This window comes from Anomalospiza imberbis, chromosome 3 (genome assembly GCF_031753505.1).
Source record: "Anomalospiza imberbis isolate Cuckoo-Finch-1a 21T00152 chromosome 3, ASM3175350v1, whole genome shotgun sequence".
Classification (NCBI taxonomy): domain Eukaryota; kingdom Metazoa; phylum Chordata; class Aves; order Passeriformes; family Viduidae; genus Anomalospiza; species Anomalospiza imberbis.
This window is the reverse complement of record NC_089683.1, coordinates 65,010,675-65,029,014: the sequence shown is the minus strand read 5'-3', so window position 1 is coordinate 65,029,014 and position 18,340 is coordinate 65,010,675. Positions and strand designations below refer to the sequence as shown.

At 36.7% G+C, this 18,340-nt stretch overlaps 1 protein-coding gene across 1 annotated transcript in view; it reads right to left on the bottom strand.

Annotated features, from left to right (window-relative positions):
• Positions 1 to 17: 17 nt before the first annotated feature.
• The window catches only part of MAP3K5 (mitogen-activated protein kinase kinase kinase 5), a 98,112-nt gene continuing 79,789 nt past the window's right edge, over positions 18 to 18,340 (bottom strand). The window contains exons 20-30 of the mRNA XM_068184822.1: positions 17,756 to 17,933; positions 16,916 to 16,936; positions 15,649 to 15,826; positions 15,395 to 15,563; positions 12,361 to 12,546; positions 8,784 to 8,889; positions 6,274 to 6,514; positions 3,409 to 3,521; positions 2,389 to 2,501; positions 1,426 to 1,502; positions 18 to 747 (exon numbers count right to left, since the gene is read on the bottom strand). Coding sequence (XP_068040923.1) covers positions 687 to 747; positions 1,426 to 1,502; positions 2,389 to 2,501; positions 3,409 to 3,521; positions 6,274 to 6,514; positions 8,784 to 8,889; positions 12,361 to 12,546; positions 15,395 to 15,563; positions 15,649 to 15,826; positions 16,916 to 16,936; positions 17,756 to 17,933 — 1,443 coding nt within the window. The 3' untranslated portion in view covers positions 18 to 686. The remainder of the gene's footprint in view (positions 748 to 1,425; positions 1,503 to 2,388; positions 2,502 to 3,408; positions 3,522 to 6,273; positions 6,515 to 8,783; positions 8,890 to 12,360; positions 12,547 to 15,394; positions 15,564 to 15,648; positions 15,827 to 16,915; positions 16,937 to 17,755; positions 17,934 to 18,340) is intronic.

Sequence of the window (18,340 nt, the reverse complement as noted above, 5' to 3'; positions counted from 1 at the left end):
AAAAATATAGGAAAAAGTAAGTCTTAGGTTATTTTTATTTTCAATTGTGTATGTCAGAGATAGCTTTAGAACAAGCTAACATTACCATGGTTCAGGTGTATACAACTGGTACAGTTCAGTAGTACATAAACAACTCTAAAACAAATGCACCATAGAACTTAAATTACCAAAAATAAACAATATTAAGCTATATAGGGCAGTAGGTAAAAGCAATTACCTTTAGGTCTTGCACACTAAAAGAAAAATATCTAATTATGATTGAAATTATGAAGCTCTACTACAGATAATATTGAGATATATTACAAAGAAATTGAAAAGTTGTTGTCACATTTTGGTTTTGTTCCAGTGATGTACTGTTATGTGAAATCTTACATCAGTTTGTCATGAAATTAACGTCTGCTTACTTTAATTACAATATTTCATAAGTTTATAACTTTTGTGTATATGTTTTCTAAAAATTTTTGAAAAACTTGCATGTAAAAACATTTAAAGTAAAATAATGTTGCAGGTTGTTTACAGATTCTTTATGGATTATAGGAGTAAAAGCAGTCAGGAAGCTGCAGTGTTTTTAACATTGGTAAACAAATACTGGATTAAAGTGCAACAGTCCTTCTGACAGCACACCTGCTCTGGCTGAAAGGAAACCTTTTCATCTCTGCAGAGAAGCAAAGAAAAAAATATCAGTGTCAGGCGTGTTTCTCTCGAAAGTCAGTGATCGCCTTCCAGAGTGTGCACAGCATTCCTCCTCTGTAAAGAAAAATCATAAAGACACTCAGGTACAAAGAACCTCTCTAGTCTGAAAGCCTTCCAGCTGAGGTGCTTTCTGATTTTCTTGCTCTGGTTTTGATCAATGATATTCAGTGGGAAGGCTGATCAAAGGTGAAATCCAACATGCATTACTCAAACAGAGAACAGAGTCCTTTTCTGATTACAAGACAGGGCAATCTTTCCACTTGGCAGATGCCTGCTGTCTGGAATTCAGACTTCTGGTCCAAAGGACTTGCATAACCCACATTTGACTTCCAACATGATGCAAGCTGGTGACCTATACACCTGGCATGATTAGGTGAAATGTAGTGTTACTTACAGTCCATGAGTAACGTTTCTGAAATTTGATGATGATAATAAACTACTGAAAGTTCTTCTAGCTCTACTTTTTAAAATAAAAGCAAGGTTCTAATGGGATATCCAGTGTCTCCAGTTGGAAGGTAAATGTTTTACCTTAAAATTTTGCCTTCAATAGAAAAAGCTTAATTTAAGGTTTAAACAATATCAGCTGTTTGGCAGAAATGTATCAGCATACAAAGACATACTGGAAAGTATTAGTTATTTTAAATGAATTGTACATGATGCAATAAACAGAGATTTAGTAACAGTTAATTTTTCTTCTTACAAAGCACAGTTCATTTAACTGTGTAGGATTACCTCAGTCTCAAACATTTCAGATCATCTCGTGTAACATAGCAGAGAACATCCGTTAAGGTATAGTCTTCAGCCAAGAACTGCAGAATGAAATTTAAATAAACATTTTGTTAGAAATATTATTTAAATTGCTAAGCTCATCTTCCTAGAATCATCTGCCCCTAAAAATAGAAGGGTAAATTAGAGAAAAACCTAAAATTGGGCTGAAATCTGGCACGTGTAACAGAAAAACATGGTTTCTACAAATACAGTGAAACTACTTAAATTTTACACTGTATACTCTGCATTGGCATGCCAGACACAATTTGAAAGATGTAATGCTTTTACAGCTACTCAAAACCTTTGTCAACTGGCATTTCTATTGCTACCACTGGTATCACAGAATTACAGACTTCACTGAACACAAATTCGACCATAAGTAATAGCACATTTAACCCATGAGGAAATTAAAACAGTTAAGATGTACCTTTTCAAGAATGGCATCTAAATTTGATGTTATTGAACTTGGAGGAACCTTTGGTCTGATCTGTAGGAGTGATAACTACATGCAGGTATTCCTAAATTAGCTGAAATCTTTAACACCTCTAAAGTTATATAATTTGCTGCAGAGCAGACTGATCTACTTCAGGATATTTCACTGTAGCACAGCTAGCTAAGGGTGAACATGTATCCTATATCCAGAGCATCATCAGCAGGAACGCTGCAATGTGTAAAGACACTGAAAACCCAAGAGTGTCTATTTACCAGGATATTTTATTGCTTTATTTACAATCTGATATAGGAACTATTAATGGTATTTTATATTTATGAAGGCCTCCACATTCATGGCTTTTTCCTATCCTCTGAAAACAAATTATTCTCTCAAAATGTGTTAAAGTAATTAGAAAGGTTTGTTTTGTTTTTTTTTAAACTGAGTCACAAAACAGTATTGCAACTGTGCCAGTCAATGAATAGGATCATTGCTACCTTGTCTATCGTGGCCTCATCAGCTCCATGAACTCTCAGCCAGTTTATGAGATCAGGGTCTTCGGTCCCTGTGCCAGTGGAATGACGATGACGGACAGACAATCCAGGAATATCTGGAACAAGCATATTTGAGACAAGTTTTTGTGTTGCCAAAGCAACCTCTTGTCATTTTTGACTCCTCAAGCACACTCTTCAGTGAGCTTTTCCTTCAAGCTTAGAATACCAATATCCCCATAAATAAATGTCAATTCCCAAAGAACACACTTAATTATAATTTGTAGACAATTATACATTAATTTCTCTGTTTGGTTAAGGGTACAGTTAAAGTAGTGCGAACATTGACAAACACAAAATTTTTCTGCTCTCTTCTGCAAATGACTTTGCTAGTACAAGGCACATCAATTTCACTGTCACTGTTTCTACAATAAGGTTGTTGCATCAATTAACTGCACTGTTCATTGTAACTCATACAGCTGCTGCACAGGCAATGTCTTAGACTGAGGATCAGATGCTTTTGGGAAGCAGCACTTAGAAGCAAATTACACAGAAATATCAAACTGCATTAGCACTTCCACCTTCTTCAGGGCAGACACAGCAAACTCAGCTTTCCTCAGTAACATTTAAGTTGTATTTGCATCTGACCAATTAGGTGTATTTGCATCTCACCTCTTGAACTTTCACTGTAACAATTGGAAACAGTCTGTAATTCAAGGAACATATATCTAAACATTTTAGATTATCCTCTTCAGGAAAAATATTTATTCGGTAGGATATGAGCCTTGTACTCTTCCATATAATCACAAACAAAAATATTTAAATCATACCATTCCTTGTACTGTGGTTAACAAATCCAGTAATTTGTTTCCACAATGTACATTCTCACTTCAGAGCAAACCCTACCAGAAGCAGTACATTAAAGCATCTTTTCTGAGGCTGGCTCAATAAAATGGACAGACATTTAGCAGACTTTTTCATCTGTAGCCAGTATGAATCTTTTCTTTAAAAATTCTTGTCACTTACCTATTGGCTGTGACCTGAGTTGTAGGTTCCTGATCTCTTGGTCTTTTTCTTCTATAGCCTGATGCAAGAGGACTTGAAATTCTCTCTCCTTTTGAACTAACTCCTCCAATAACCTATGAAATAATGAGAATAAAGCACTCATTTCTTCAGTAGCTTCAAATTTTCAGGAAAGGAAAGATCTTACTATACCTAAACTGGAAACATTCCTGACAAAGGCAAGAACAGACTTATTCAGCTTTCACTGAAGGTATATTCTTTCACTATATATTGATTATGACCTATATCAAGATATAAACATTCTTACAGAAGACCCAAATACACCAGCCTCCACATATATGTTCACCCACTAAACAAGTGGTATGGTAGAAAATTTCAGTGAAAGTTTTACAGCCTGTGCTCTGTTTTAAACAAAACTGGAACTGAGAACAAATATCAAAGTGGTTCATAAACTAAGGGTCAAACCTTTGTAAGGAAAAATGCCAGTTCATATCTCTCCAGCAGAAATTTTCAAAGGTATGGAAAGGGTAGAGCAGTGATGAAAATGTGGTGAAAACATATGGCTGCATTTCATAAATATGAAAAATACATTCTCAACTACACAAGGGGTATTCCTTCCTCACATATAAGGCACTTTGTGCCTGCCCTCCTAGGCTATATTAAGAGTGAGAAAAGAGGAGGCAAAACACTTGCCTACTCCCCTAAGCAATTGCTTCTGAGAATGTCAAGCAGAAGTAAATTGAAACTCATGTTTGACCTCCTTCATAACACAAACCCAGAGAGAAACCTGGAGAGATTCAGTGGCTAGCACCATTTAAGCTGAACAAATGAAAATAGTCAGAATATAATGGAAAATTAGTATGTAAAACTGCTGCAATTTGTTCTTTTAGAAAAGCAGTTTAGTAAAATGCAGGATTTGTGAATGATATGTTATCAGGAACTTGGTCAAAATTTGGACATGGAGAGCAGACTCATAACCCTATCATTGACTCCTGAGCCTTCAGAAGTTCTGTCTTGAAAGGACTGCAGCATCTTCATCCCTTTCTTGAAACCTCTGTCAGTCTGAAAACTATGCAATAACTGTTCCATTTCAGCATGTTTCCTTTTAGTTATTCATGTATTAATTTTTTTAAATTTTATACCAGTTGAGCACGGCAACCTTTTTCTGAAAGACAGGAATTTCATTAAAAAATGTGCCACAAAAGCCCCTTACCTGCCTTTGCACAGGGGTAAACTGAATTCCACATGATTGCATTGTAAAAACTTTGAGCCCTACTTTTAGCTTGTATGCAGGCCTACCAGAAACATATTTTCACTTGAGTGCTTCCACACCTGAGATAACAAACCTTAACAAGTCCACTCTGCACGGGAACAGAGCTGCTTGGAGCATCTACACAACCCCACAGCTTGGTTATTCTCAGTGCAAACTGATATTCCGTCCAGACAAGTCACCTTTCAGTTAACTTATTCCTAGTCTATCTATTCTGGTTGAAAAAGGCCTTCAAGGCCAATAAAATAATCCATTATTTTCTCCTGATAACTGCTTGCTGCTTATGACAATAAAGCTTTCATAAATATTTAAACATTTTTTTCTCTATTATTTATTCAAAATCTCTGCATGAATGACTGGATGCGAATATTTGGCCAAAGGCTTTGCATTTGAGAAATTTACAGAAGCAAAGTGTTAGCAAAGAAGTAACTCTACAAGCTGATCATTTTGGAGGCTATTCCCCACCATAAGCTTGTGAAGTAAAGTGAGTCAATCTGAAATATTTATGTATTTCTTTAGGTATAACAATAAGACAATCAAAATATTTCTCAGTGGTCACAAGTAAAAAAATTAACTGTGACATAAGGACCCTAAAATACGGATATTTTATTAAATGCAGTACAGTCTAATTAATTACTCTATTTCTGGCAACCTTCTCAGACACATGTAAAAATAAAGTGTAATTTAACATTTTAATTTCAAATGAAACTACAGCTTCAAAGAATGTTCTACCAGCATAACAACTGTCTTATTGAAGACATGTTCTCTTTCTTTGAAGGCCACATTCAAAATCTACTGAGGTCAGTAGGAAATCCAGTGTCATAAATCACATGCTGCAGAAGCAAATATCTACTTTTTGGTATATCAGACTATTTGGTATATTTTAATGAAATTCAAACAAAATATATAGAAGATCATTTGGATTTGACTTTTTCTCTGACATTTCTTTAAAGAATAACAAAACCTTAAAGAACCACTTTTCATTTGCACAAAGTGCAAGACATATTTCTGAAAAGAACACAGTATCTAAATTTCTGCCTCATTTCTTTTTTTAAGCAAAACACCTATTTTCCCCATCTTCCTCTGTTTAATAAATAGGTAGTGGTTGCTGGTAAGCACAGATCCTGTTTGCAGTGACTTATGTGCACAAAACAAATCTGAAGCAGTTTCCTTGTGGAGTTTCTGTGTGGCTGGCTGTTAGCTTGAGTTCACTTGCTGAGAATAGCTATAGAAAAGAACAGCAAGTTCTGCCTTAATGGAAACAAAACATAACACCATTTATCAGCCATACAGAGCACACCAAAGAGAGAAAAAGCAGAAGTTTGGCAGCAAGTCAGTTTTTTACAGACCTTCCCTGAAAGGGCACCTGAAATCAAGTCTGACCTTAACTTGCATCACTATGGTTTTGTTGAAATTCATAAAACTGTGTAAGTGATCAATCACAGCTAAACAAGGATCATCATTAAAAGGAATAACCTACACTGCAATGGAATTTTGGCACTGTCATTGGTATTGCAGCTTATATATATTTTGAAAGCTAACCAATGCATACTGCTGTAAGCAGGCTAGTGTCCCTGTCTCCTGATGTCCAGACTTACCTGTTTGTCTCTAATTTTAGCCTGCCCAGCTGGACACTCAGTGATCTGTGAGCAGCCTGGGAGTCATGAGACACCGTAGAGCTGAGTGTGCTTACACCTGAGGTAGCTACTGCATCTTCCAAGACAATGCAAGGCTGCTGGATGGTTTGATTCTGAGGCTGTTCATCTTGATCTTCAACTTCTATATCATCTTGATCGGCCGTATCACTTTCAGATGCAAGGCTAAAATGTGGCCTTAATTCTATTAAAATAGAAGCAAAAGAAAAACCACCAAAGATGTTAAACATTAGTTAAATATTAAAACAAAAGCAGACCCAAGTGATTAATTCCAGATCATCCTATAGCTTTGGTTACAACGGACCTGAAATTTCTATAACAGGACAACAAATATTTTCTAGGGGTTTAAGATCACTCAAAACATAACAGCACCCTTGTTTATGCAGATTATTATTCTGACTATTGAAGGTTCAAGAGCTGTAAAAAACAAACATCTGTATGAATATGATTCCAGATTTGTCTACCACTTAATGTCAAATTGTACTGAAGTATCATGTACAGCAGAGTTTCTTTTGCTTCATTCTATTCTCAGTAGTTTGTATTTTCTTATGTGTCTGACTTGAAACATTTTATTAAATAAATAACCATTATTTCTTTTCTATCTAGGTATTCCTGCTGTTGCTGTTCTGGCATATTTAGCACTCAATCCTTATAAGAATACCATGTTCACCAAAAAAATGCACCCAAACATAGAGAGGAAATTACATAAAGACCCCTCTCCCAACAATTAAAAGCACACTTCCCTTCTGCTTGAGAGGGAAGACTGCCTATTTTGTAATGATGCACATCCACAAAACTATGAACACAAAGCTATACCCTGGTTTCTGTTGTTCCCTGTTTAAACTACTTACCAGAGCCTACCAGGTATGCGAGATATGTACACAAGATCTGACACTCCTACACAACCTATTATTGTTCACAACATCTGTTTCATAATTCTAACTATTTCATATAAATCTTTCTTCCTTCCTTCAATTGTAGCTCCTTACTGCTAAGAAATCCCTCTAGTCTTCTCATCAAAATATATTTTTTTTCCTGAATCCCACTTGCTTTATGCCCTTTCTGCTGAATAACTAAACTAACAAGTATGTTTCGCTTCTTTACAAAAGAAACATTTGTTCCTTGATCTATTTCACCTCTTCATTTCAATACCAGATACCTTTTTCAAGGCTGAACATAATAAGATCAACTGAGCTGTGCTTCCCCTAAATTCGGGATAGCAGATTTATTATATAGCAGTTACCCAAATACTGCTAGGCAAATATTTCTGAATTTGCTTTGAACTTCTGTTCTTATTAGCGGGATACAGAAGTTCTTTGCCATTGTTCAGCACCAGCCAGCATAAAATTGGCTTTGTACATTCCTTAAACATCCCATAACTTTTACAAGTGTTAAGGGCAGTGATAAATCTCCACATCATAAGAAAAAAAAAATAAAAAAGAGCAAAACAAAGGCAAGGGAAAACAATCAGAAGTAGGGAAGCAGCAGATGATCAGTGCCTGAAAACTACTGAGGCACAGAGGCTTTTGTTTAAGCTTGACCACCTACAATTAATGCTGACACGGGGATGTATGGGGAAGAACAGTCTACTAAGAAGGAATTCTACAGTTACTCCTGTTACACAATGAAGTACATGCCTGTAAGAGGTGTTCAGCATTCTAATCAGAACACAGAGGAGTTTCTTTGTGACTTGAAAGTAACACAGAAAGTCTGTTTATATCTTGTCATTTGTGCTAGGGATATGGAAAATAAGGAGAATAGGAATAGCTGTAACTCTCAATGTAATTTTCAGATCCCCTTATTGATAATTTAAGACTCAACCCACTGCAGGAAACAGGAATGTAAGTATTCCGACTTAAAGCATTACATTACATATTTGAAAATATCACCATTAATTCCAGCATTAGAAGTTAAGAAGAAGCAGGAAAACTAAATTTGGAAATAGGTAGAGAAGTAACAGAATGGGCTACAGTTTCATCTAAACAAATTCCTTCCCTCGGTGAAGTCATACATTCTAATTCCACATTTAAAATACAATGTACAAACTGCAGGCACTGCAGACCTGTTTGTTTGGTTTTGGCAAGTTTCAAACCAAGGGTTTGGGGTTGTTCGGGTTTTTTGAGTTTGTTGTTTTTTTTGGAGTTTTTTAAGATAGCTTCTGACCATAAGCAATAGGCAAAATTTTGCACCTCAAAAAATTAGGTTCCAGATCACCTTAACCTATTACTACTCACTGTGTTGCAGAATAATTTAGATTACACATTCTGGAAAGGTGCTTTCCAACATAGCTTGAACAATACACAGATTAGTTTCTGAATTGCAAAACAGACAGTGAACAGGAAAAAGGCCACTGCTGGTTTCAAAATCTTAAGTGAAGCATCATAATCACAACTCTAAAGCATGTTTAAAAAGATCAGCTGATAAACATTTGCTGAGTATCAAGAATGACTCACCTGGGACCAGAATTGTAATAGCAGTCTGCACAGCTTTTCTGATTATGCTGTCCAGTGCAAACATCCAATGTGGCTTAATATTATGATTTCGGAGAACTTTATTGACCTAGTGAGAGAAAATTCAGTTCAGATATTACATACCCCACAACTTAACATGAGAATATATGTCATATAAAGTGTTTAAACTTCTAGATGTGGTATCCAAGCAGATGATTACAATTATTTCTTGATAGCAACATTATCGACTTTATCAATTTTATTATAAGTCATGCAATATGTTGCATTTTTCATTAAGTACTGGTTCCTGTGTTAGGTGACTGTTGATGGCTATGATACTTAACCTTCATGGCTGTGGAAGGAAACTTAAAAAGAATTCAAGCAAGGCAAATAACAAGGACTATGGTATGAAAAGCTTGTAGCTGAAGCTAATTAATCTTGTTACTTTTTTTTGGCATCACTTTTACTGCTTGCTCTGAGCACTACTTGTCTATTTTAAAGTACAATTGTAGGAAATATCAAAGAACTAATGAAATGCTGCTCCTACTTAATTCTGAAACTAGTTAATTAATGTTAGTTTAAACAATTAGGGAACTTCATTTGTGTGCTGTACCATTTTCTCTTTTCTTCTACTGCTTACTTTGTACAATCCAATAGTTTTCTACACTGGGCTGCTCCTAATTGCCTACAGGCCTGCTTACAAACTGCTTTTGGCCGTGTTCTCAGATACCTCTATGGATGCTCCATGTCAGTTGCACAAACTTCTCTACCTCATGGAACTGTTTTCCAGCTCCTAAATGACACGGAAATGCCTAGCCAACAGTAAGCAGCAATAGCACAAGATTCAGTGCTGTTTTCCAGGCACAGAAGCAATCCAAAGCAACAAAGCAGAAGCAGAACTTAAACAGTTGCAGGAAGCAACAAATATAGCTATATTTACAAAATTATCAGGTTACAGCTTTATAAAAAAAGGAGCAACTATTGATTATGAAAAAAGTGGCAAAAAGATACTTCACTCTTCCTATAAAAGGGATTAGTTCAATTTCTTCATATTGTGATAACCTTTCTCTAAAAAATGACTGAAGTTACACAAATGGTGCCTTCAGAGGGTATGTGAAAGTTATTAATCCTACTATTTTCACTGCTAAAAAGCAAGAGTATTCAGTAATGCAGTAATTTATACAGATACCTGCACTGGCTTTGGTTGGGATGGAGTTAATTTCTTTCACAGCAGTCCACATGGTGCTATGTTTCAGACTGTGACTAAAACAGCCTTGATAACACACACTTGTTTGAGCTCCTGCTGAGCTAAGCTTACGTGCTGTCAGGGATGCCTCCGTTTCTTACACTGCCCCAGCAGCAAGGGGGCTGTGGGTGGACTAAAGGCTGGAGGGGCATATGGCTGGCACAGCTGGCACAGCTGACCTAGGAAATATTCCCATCTGTATAAGGTCATGCTCAGCAATAAATGGGAGGCTGCTTTTTCCAAAGGAGCTGTTGCTCAGGGATTGGCTGGGCACAGTCTGCTGTTGGTGACTGACTGTTTTTGCAACACTTAGGAACTTTTTTCCCCCTTTCACTTATTTGACAATCTTTATTTTGACCCACAAATTTTCTCACTTTTAGTCCTTCCAATTCTCTCCCTCCTCCTGTTGGGAGGGAGTGAATGAGTGACTGGGTAGGGGCTTTCCTCTACCTGCCAGCCAGGGTCAACCCGGCGCAGCAGTATCTATGTCTGCTCAATTCTATTGCCAGTGGCCACGAGATGGCACTTGGACACTGTGTTTGGGTTCAGAGAGCTGTCAGCAGTGCCAGGGGAGCCTGCCCTGGGCCTGACACCTGGACAGCAGCAGCCCCAAAGGCTTGCCCACTGCCCTCTGAGGCAGCATAACTCCCCTGTGCGAGCACTTTGCACCTTACCAAACTGACTGCTACCGAGACAGTGACATGTTTAGCTAAGTCTAGCTTTACTGAGAACTGAAGAAACACAATCTAACTTTGTCAAGATCTCAACCATCCATAGTAGTGTGATTTAGTTATTTAATTACATCACAAAATTTTTCTTGGTTGGTCTGATGAGGATGTTGTGATTATTAAACACTGTAACCTAAGATCACCTTATTAAGTACCAAGAGCAAGTGAACTACTTTCCCTCACTTTTAGCAGTACCTCAGTCTCTGCAGCATCTGAGGTCTTGATACTGTCCTGGATTTCAGTGTAGTACTATAGAAATCTATTGTATGGCCAAAAGAATTAAGATTGCACACATATAAAGCAAAGTTTTAACGTTCTGTGGGTTTACTTAAATAACAGATAGTAATGAAAGAGACATTTATCAGTTAAAAAACAGCAACTTGTAATTATGAAGTTAACAGAAAATAAATTTTTTACTGATAACAATACAACCCAGGCAATTACTACCAAACAACTGATGCCCAGCAACATCTCTGTCAGAACACCAATACAAATATTTGTATTATTACACCCTCCACTGTTTTCTTGACCTTATATGCTTGTTTTCTCTCTTCCAGTATCAAAAGAATATTAATATGAGGTTAATAGAGAGAGCTGAAAGTATATTCAAAAGAATCAAAGAGAAAACTTTTGATTTGTAGAAAGATCTCTTTCCCAGATTCATTTAACACTTTTTTTTAAATAAAAGCATCTAATTCTTGTTAGTGTAGTCTATGCAACAGTTTACATGCTATGCCATCCTTCCTGACAGCTCTTCTACTTGTCTGAGTGCCCCAGGTGTGAATTCTAGAAGACTCATCCACCTCAAATACCTACCTGAATTGTCATTTAATTTTTACTACATGACTTCAGTCTGGACAAGTGATACTCAGCACAGCTGCACCCTCCCATGTTCATTATTCATCTTAATCATTAAGCCTAACTGCTTGTGAACCAACACTTAAATACATTCCTTAGGAAAACATTTGCTGTTTGTAAACTAGCTATTTAAAGACTACCCAAGCATGTGTTTGGTTGCTCAGTGTAGGAGATGATAAATCTTGCATATATTATCAGTAGAAAAATAACAATTTTAATTCCTCCCTATTCTGCTTATTATAAATGGAAATAAAAATTTCTAGTTTGGCAGAAATCTGTTGCTAATCAAAAATACTAAAATAAAAATTCTATACAGTATTACAAGGTAGACAGACTACTATGGGGCACAATACATATAAGAGAAGTTGAAGAGATCTACATTTGTGTAGGATAAACCTGACATTCATTGTTAGTCTTAGTACCCAGAAAACCTTCAAAAATGAGATTTTAAAAGAAGGCTTTCCTGCCTTACTATTATGACACAATATTCACACAATTATTCTGAACTTTCTATATATTTAATCAGCAAGATCTCAGTAGTGTTCAGGGTCTGTGTCCTGCCAAAGGATCACAAGGCAACCAAACCAAGTCACTGATGTGGGTTCAGATTTTGCCATTGGAGTTTCAAAGCCCTCAAATATTGTTTCAGCAGCTCTGGGTGGAAGCTAAACAAGTTCTCTTTGGTCCTGATTTGTTTAGTTATTTTCAGTTTAGGTGCACAAATTTCTTAGTAAAAATGACAACTCACAGCATCTTGAAAACCAAACAGCACAAGCTGCACTTGACTGATACCATGGCTGTCAAAGTCCAACTCCAGCTTCAATTTTGAAAGTGTGGTTGCGATGATTTTGCGATCAGTGGACCGTACAAACTCTCTGAGGCTGGAAACAAGTGTTGTGATATGTTCCCATTTTAGCTTGGGTTCTTCAGCTCCCTGGCAGAAAATAGAGGAAAAGAAATAGTTTTGATAGTCATCTTTTGAAATATACATCCAGAAATACTTCAGTCAATAATATCAGTTGGCAATAGGGGTTTTCAGAAACTCTGCTGCTATGATTAAGGGAAAGGTGCAGCTGCAGGTCAGGTGCTGGTGGCAGCATAACTGCAGCAGCACAGAGCTCTGGGGCTGAGCTCCCTGGTAACTCAGGTAGGAACTCATTGAACAAGTAGTTGACTTCATTTTCCACCAGTTGCTGAAGAATGTGTGCGCACTGTAGTGTGTATGTGTCTTTGTAGCAATGAATAAAGATATGAATAAATGTACTGTGCACTGGATACTACAAATTACTCATAATTGCAAACACACACATACTTTGCAGTGCTTCTAATTTCTGGGTGCCTCTCAGAGACAATGTGTAAAGTCCTACAGCAGCATTTATAAGAAGAGATTAGTCAAAGTTATGCAGGAGGCTCACAAAGGACTGGTTGTTTCTTATGTAATTTCCTAATTTCCCTTAATACAGAACTTCTACACTTAGCTGTTCTTAAAGTGAGTCTACAAAGATCTCACCTTTCTAGTATAAATATTCATTTGCCTATTTTTAAAAGCTTTTGTGTTTTTGCATGAGCTACCAAAGGAGCAAAGCTCAAAAGCATTCATCAGAATAATCAGCCTAGAGTAACTAGGAAGCAGAGCACTGTATTTGCTCTTATAAGTAGTTATGCCAACTAAATGCGAATTTCAAAGCCAGATCTTAAATTAAGCCAGAGTTGTAGTTCAACATGAAGTATTAGATGCTTATTCTGAAGGAATTAAAGTAAATATTTACATAGACTAAGGATATCTAACATTGATTTCTGCAAAAGAAGGACATATGGTGTTTGGTTCTACGCAGTTCCCAGTTTTATGCCATGAATGTTATGGGCTGGCCAGACACCAAGAACTCTTGTTTGCCAGTAACACTGAGCTTTTAACTGTAGTCAATTAATTCTGATCAGGATGAAACAAATATAATTTTACTGAAAAAGAAGCTTTAAAAAAAGCTAAACTAGAGAAGTCAAAGATACCACTGACTAAAACATCCACCTGAGACAAAAGATCCTAGCCTCTGACCTTGATCTGCTTTGAAGAATTCACCTGATGATTTTCTATGCAGGACTGGATCTCTCACTGTTCTGCAGTAGCCAATCTTCTTTTCAGGTAAATAATTAAAAAGCTATTAAGGCAGATAGGTAAATGTGCACTGTAGCCCTGGACTAGAAGATCCAAGTCCACCAAGGCACTATGGGGACAGGAGGAGCAGTATGGCTTGCTAATTAGAAATAGTGACCCATTTTGTGAGGGGCATTCTCCTCCCCTAGCCCTGAAACCCAATGACTTTGCTGAAACCTTTCTTGTGGAAAGTGTTTGTGAAGAGAAAAACTCTATGAAATCCTAAACCCTGATGAGGCCTAACAAGCAAGCCAGGCTTGTTCTATTAGTAATTTCTTGCATTTCTCAAGGGAGAAAATAGTCTTTGGGAGTCAGAGCTCAGCATCCTTTCGAAGGGCAGCCAGTCACATGAACATGAGCTTTGAACCCATTGACTTTAAAATTCTGTGTCTCTGCTTCTCTCTCAGGTTGTTCCAGCCCGAGCTGAGAAAGGCATGAAACACTGAGCACACTCTCTGGGATTTGTGATTGAGTTTCAGCCTCTCACAATCACTGATTATTACTTGCATACACACGCAAAAATTGTGTCTGTTAGAGCAACGCTCTCACAAAGCACAGATCACAAATGTTTTTCTCACTGCCTTATCTTTTAACATTTTCTGTAGTTACCAGGATAACTGTGGGTTACTCTCACCCCCCTCCCAAGAGTTAGAAGCTGTTTTTGTTTGCATGGCACCCATTTCCAATTGCAGTAACTGTAGTACATGCATAATAATCATATTGGTTTGCATCCTTCTAAACACTAGTGTCTTTAGAAGATGAATTGTCATGCTTAATACAAATGTTTTAGACCAGTAATACTTTGCCTTGAGAACAAAGTGAATCAATTAACTACTAACACACATGCAAACAAGAACACAATATCCTGTCATCCGATTACAGTGTTGCAACACTTAGCAGTGTGATCATGATCTGGTATTTCTTCAGTGTCTCCTGAACTGATACATCATCATAATGAATCATCCCCACAAAAGAGTGCCAAAAGGTCATTCTGCAATTATTTTGTTGTTTGCTGTAGCTCTCACAATTACTACATCTTCCCTCAACTTGCTCCTGACTGCACAGAAGAATAGCTGCAATTTGTTTTCTCCCTAGCCCCCTCTTTCTCCTGTTATAGCTGTTGGCTAGAAGGCAATGGTGCATCCATCAGCCCCATTTTTTTCTACACAATAGCCTAACATAAGGCCAGAGCAGGCCAAATGACCTAAACATCCCTCTGTCAAACCAGTCAGTCCGAACATAGAGCTTTAAAAGGGGGTCAAGATAATCCACTCCTGGAGATTATCTACCTTATATGAGTAGGCCTGACTCAGTTACTCAAATTTGAAAAGCACTGGCAAAATAGAGTATTATGAAAACATGCTTTTCTGTTGTCTTGCCAGTAGTAATACCAGCTATAGTCATAGTAATTACAAACAGAAAAGGCATATGTAATGCATCATGAACAATTTCAAAGCCTGTTTTTAATAGCCCAAAAAAAACAGTAACCATGAAAGCTTACATGGTGTATGCTTTCTAGTTTAATCAAACTTCATTTCTAATTGCTTTACTATGTTTAATTTCAAGAGTTCCAGGTAAGTGCAGAGAAGTCTTAGAATTCTATAAAATTCTTACTGCCCTCTGAAATTACCTGAGTCAAAGCTTCCATCAGGTTCCTCACTACCTGCTCTTGGTCCTCAGTTAATATTCTGTGGAGGGTAGCTCTCCTTTCACTGTCCTTCTTCAGCATGAAAAACCCAGAATCCTTCTCCTCAGGTGAAGGAGGTGCACTGTGATCCTCAAAATGTTCATCTGGGATGCTGAATGAAAGACACAGTGAAAAGAAACATTACAAAAACCATCCCAATACACACATTCCTAATTTACTGTCAGGTAGCTCTTTACCTCAGAAAAAGGGACCGGATTCCCTTCCCATCTTTTTCTCCACAGGATTTGGCTCTTGTTTTGAAAGAGAATGGATCAATTTTTAATTCTGTATCAGGTGAGACAGAACCATATTCACTGCTGCTACTTGTATCTTCCACCAGAACAGGGACAGGTAAGGATATGCTCCGAAGATACTCTATTTGTATAGGAATATTCAGAAATTAGAATTTAATAATACCATCAGAGTTTTGAAGTGAAGATTATTTTTTTCAGAAGAGACAGAAAAACTCCGGCCTTCCCCACACACCAACACAAAATATTAGAGAAAAATTGTCAAAAAACTCCTAAAGCTTTTTCATCTGGAATAGAGTTATCTTTCAGGTGTTTTTATTCCTGAAAGATGGAAATGCTGGGCTTCTTGTGAGTTCACTCATAGAACTTCAACACTGAAGTGAGCATGCATCTCCTATCATGACTTCCAGCAGAATGAAAATGTTTCTATAGGGTAAATTGTCCAAGCACCTTCTGAGATCTTAATTTTATGGGTGCATATAAATATATATATAAATATAGATTTATATATATACTATTTAGAAGTATATATACTATAACATATATAAGATACATTTCTTCATCAGATTACTTTGTACAAGGTTAATTAATTCATAATCATTGACTAATAATAATAGACATGCAGTTAAGTCAGATCTTTTAGTTTTAAATCCAGAGCACACATTACCACTGCAGGAAACTACTCATATCTGTTTCACATGTGCACATTTCAAAATGTACTTTGATACCAATTCAGCATGAGGGTAACTATGTGTGTGTTCAGTTCCCTCCCGCATTCTCCCAGTTCACTTCCTGAAAGAGATGAGTATCCTGTATTCTGGTCTGACAAGGGGTCTCAAATGCATTCTGGTTTGTCAGTTATAGAATTTAGTCTAATAAAATCTGTATTATCATCCTCCACATACCTTGGCTCTGTAGCTACTATAAAACAGCCATTGGTTTCCACCAAATGTCCTCATAAATGACAGCACACCCCTACAAGCCTGTATCACCCACCTGCCTGGACAATTAAGCCACAGTCTGGTAGGATTAAAAACAATATTTCAGATACGCACAATGAATTAAATGTTCCTAACAAAGAAAGGTCACTTATTTTCACAATTGTGACCATTTCTCTTTCCATCTTTTTAGTGTTGACACATTATAACAAGATAATGATAACTAGAGTATCTACACAGTTATGTTTTTGATGGAGAAGTAGGTTAAAACTCACCATTTGTGTTAGCTGAAAGGACTGTGTGAAAAAATGAAAAGAAAAAAAGAAAGTTAAATGTACTGAAATTAACTGAGAAAATAAGCATAGTCTAAAGGGTAACTTCCCATTTTTATGGACTATCTCAATTCTCCTGACTGCAGTCTCTAAAAGTGTAATTTATTGAAATTTAATTTTATTCTGAGGGGGTGGAAACCACATTAAAAGTGATCATCGACTATCATCTCCTTTACCTGATATTTTTCTTTCTTTAAGTATCATGCTAAAAATATACAGAAGATATTTTCCTAAGTATATTTCCACACACAATAGAATATGTTATTACAGCTCTCAAAACTCCTTTGCTACTTTCCATAATTTAGAACACTACAGGAAATGAACATTTCCTGAAATGAAATTTCATGAAACAAAAATAATGCAGTGTATGCACATTTGCTATGGGACAAAGATTAAGTTTGCTTATGTAGAAAACTCCACTGAGATTTAATAGCATATTGTAACCTTACACAAAATATACTCTCCATAAATATTCTTTCAATGAAAACCTATGCAAATTAAAAAAGAGGGAAAAAATGAAAGAAAAATCAAACAACCATAAAAGCTGCACAAAATCACAGACTTTTAAAAAATACTAGAAATATTTATATAAATTGACTTCTGTGGCAACATGATAACAGCATTCTGCTACAACGGCATTAAGCTGCTGGTAGAGAAGGCCACAACTGAGTATTCACGTGGGATGGAGATCCGCTATGTTAATCTTAAAGACTAAATCAGCAGTTGCAGGAAACAGTACCATGGGCAAGAGGAAACTTCCAGACTGAATTTAGCAATGCTTACCTGAGAGCTTTGAAGGAGACTTTCTTTTCTTGCTTGAAACCTTCAAGAATTCATCTATCAGTAGCTCATGAGCAAAAGCTCGTTTATCAGGATCTGGTTCAAAGCAACGCAGTATGAAAGCCTTGGCTTCTGCAGACATGGATTCAGGAATTTCTGGGTGTATTTTAAACATCCCCACCTGAGACAAATAAAGGGAGAAACAGTGGCCTGAACTGTTCTTCCCCCAAACACTAAACAACATCAAAAAACTGTTTAGATAGTAGAAGTGGTATATCATTCTCAGGTTTTAATATTAACTTTATACAACTAGTTTATTAATTCAGAGAAAAAAATCCAAACTGTTACATAAGCTGCAAAAACAACTACATTTAACCCCCCCCCCCAATTGCAAGTAGAGGCTCTTCACAAAGTAGAAAAACATTTCTTTTTGTCAGTTTGATGTTGTTTTTTTCTTAAACACCTAGGCTGCTGAATAGCTGCTATCTCTCTACTAATCTATTCAAAAATACACAGCTGAATCAGATTATTGTTCTTAACATCCTCAGAATCCAAGCACTTCCTTTATCTCCCTTTCTTGCAACCTCT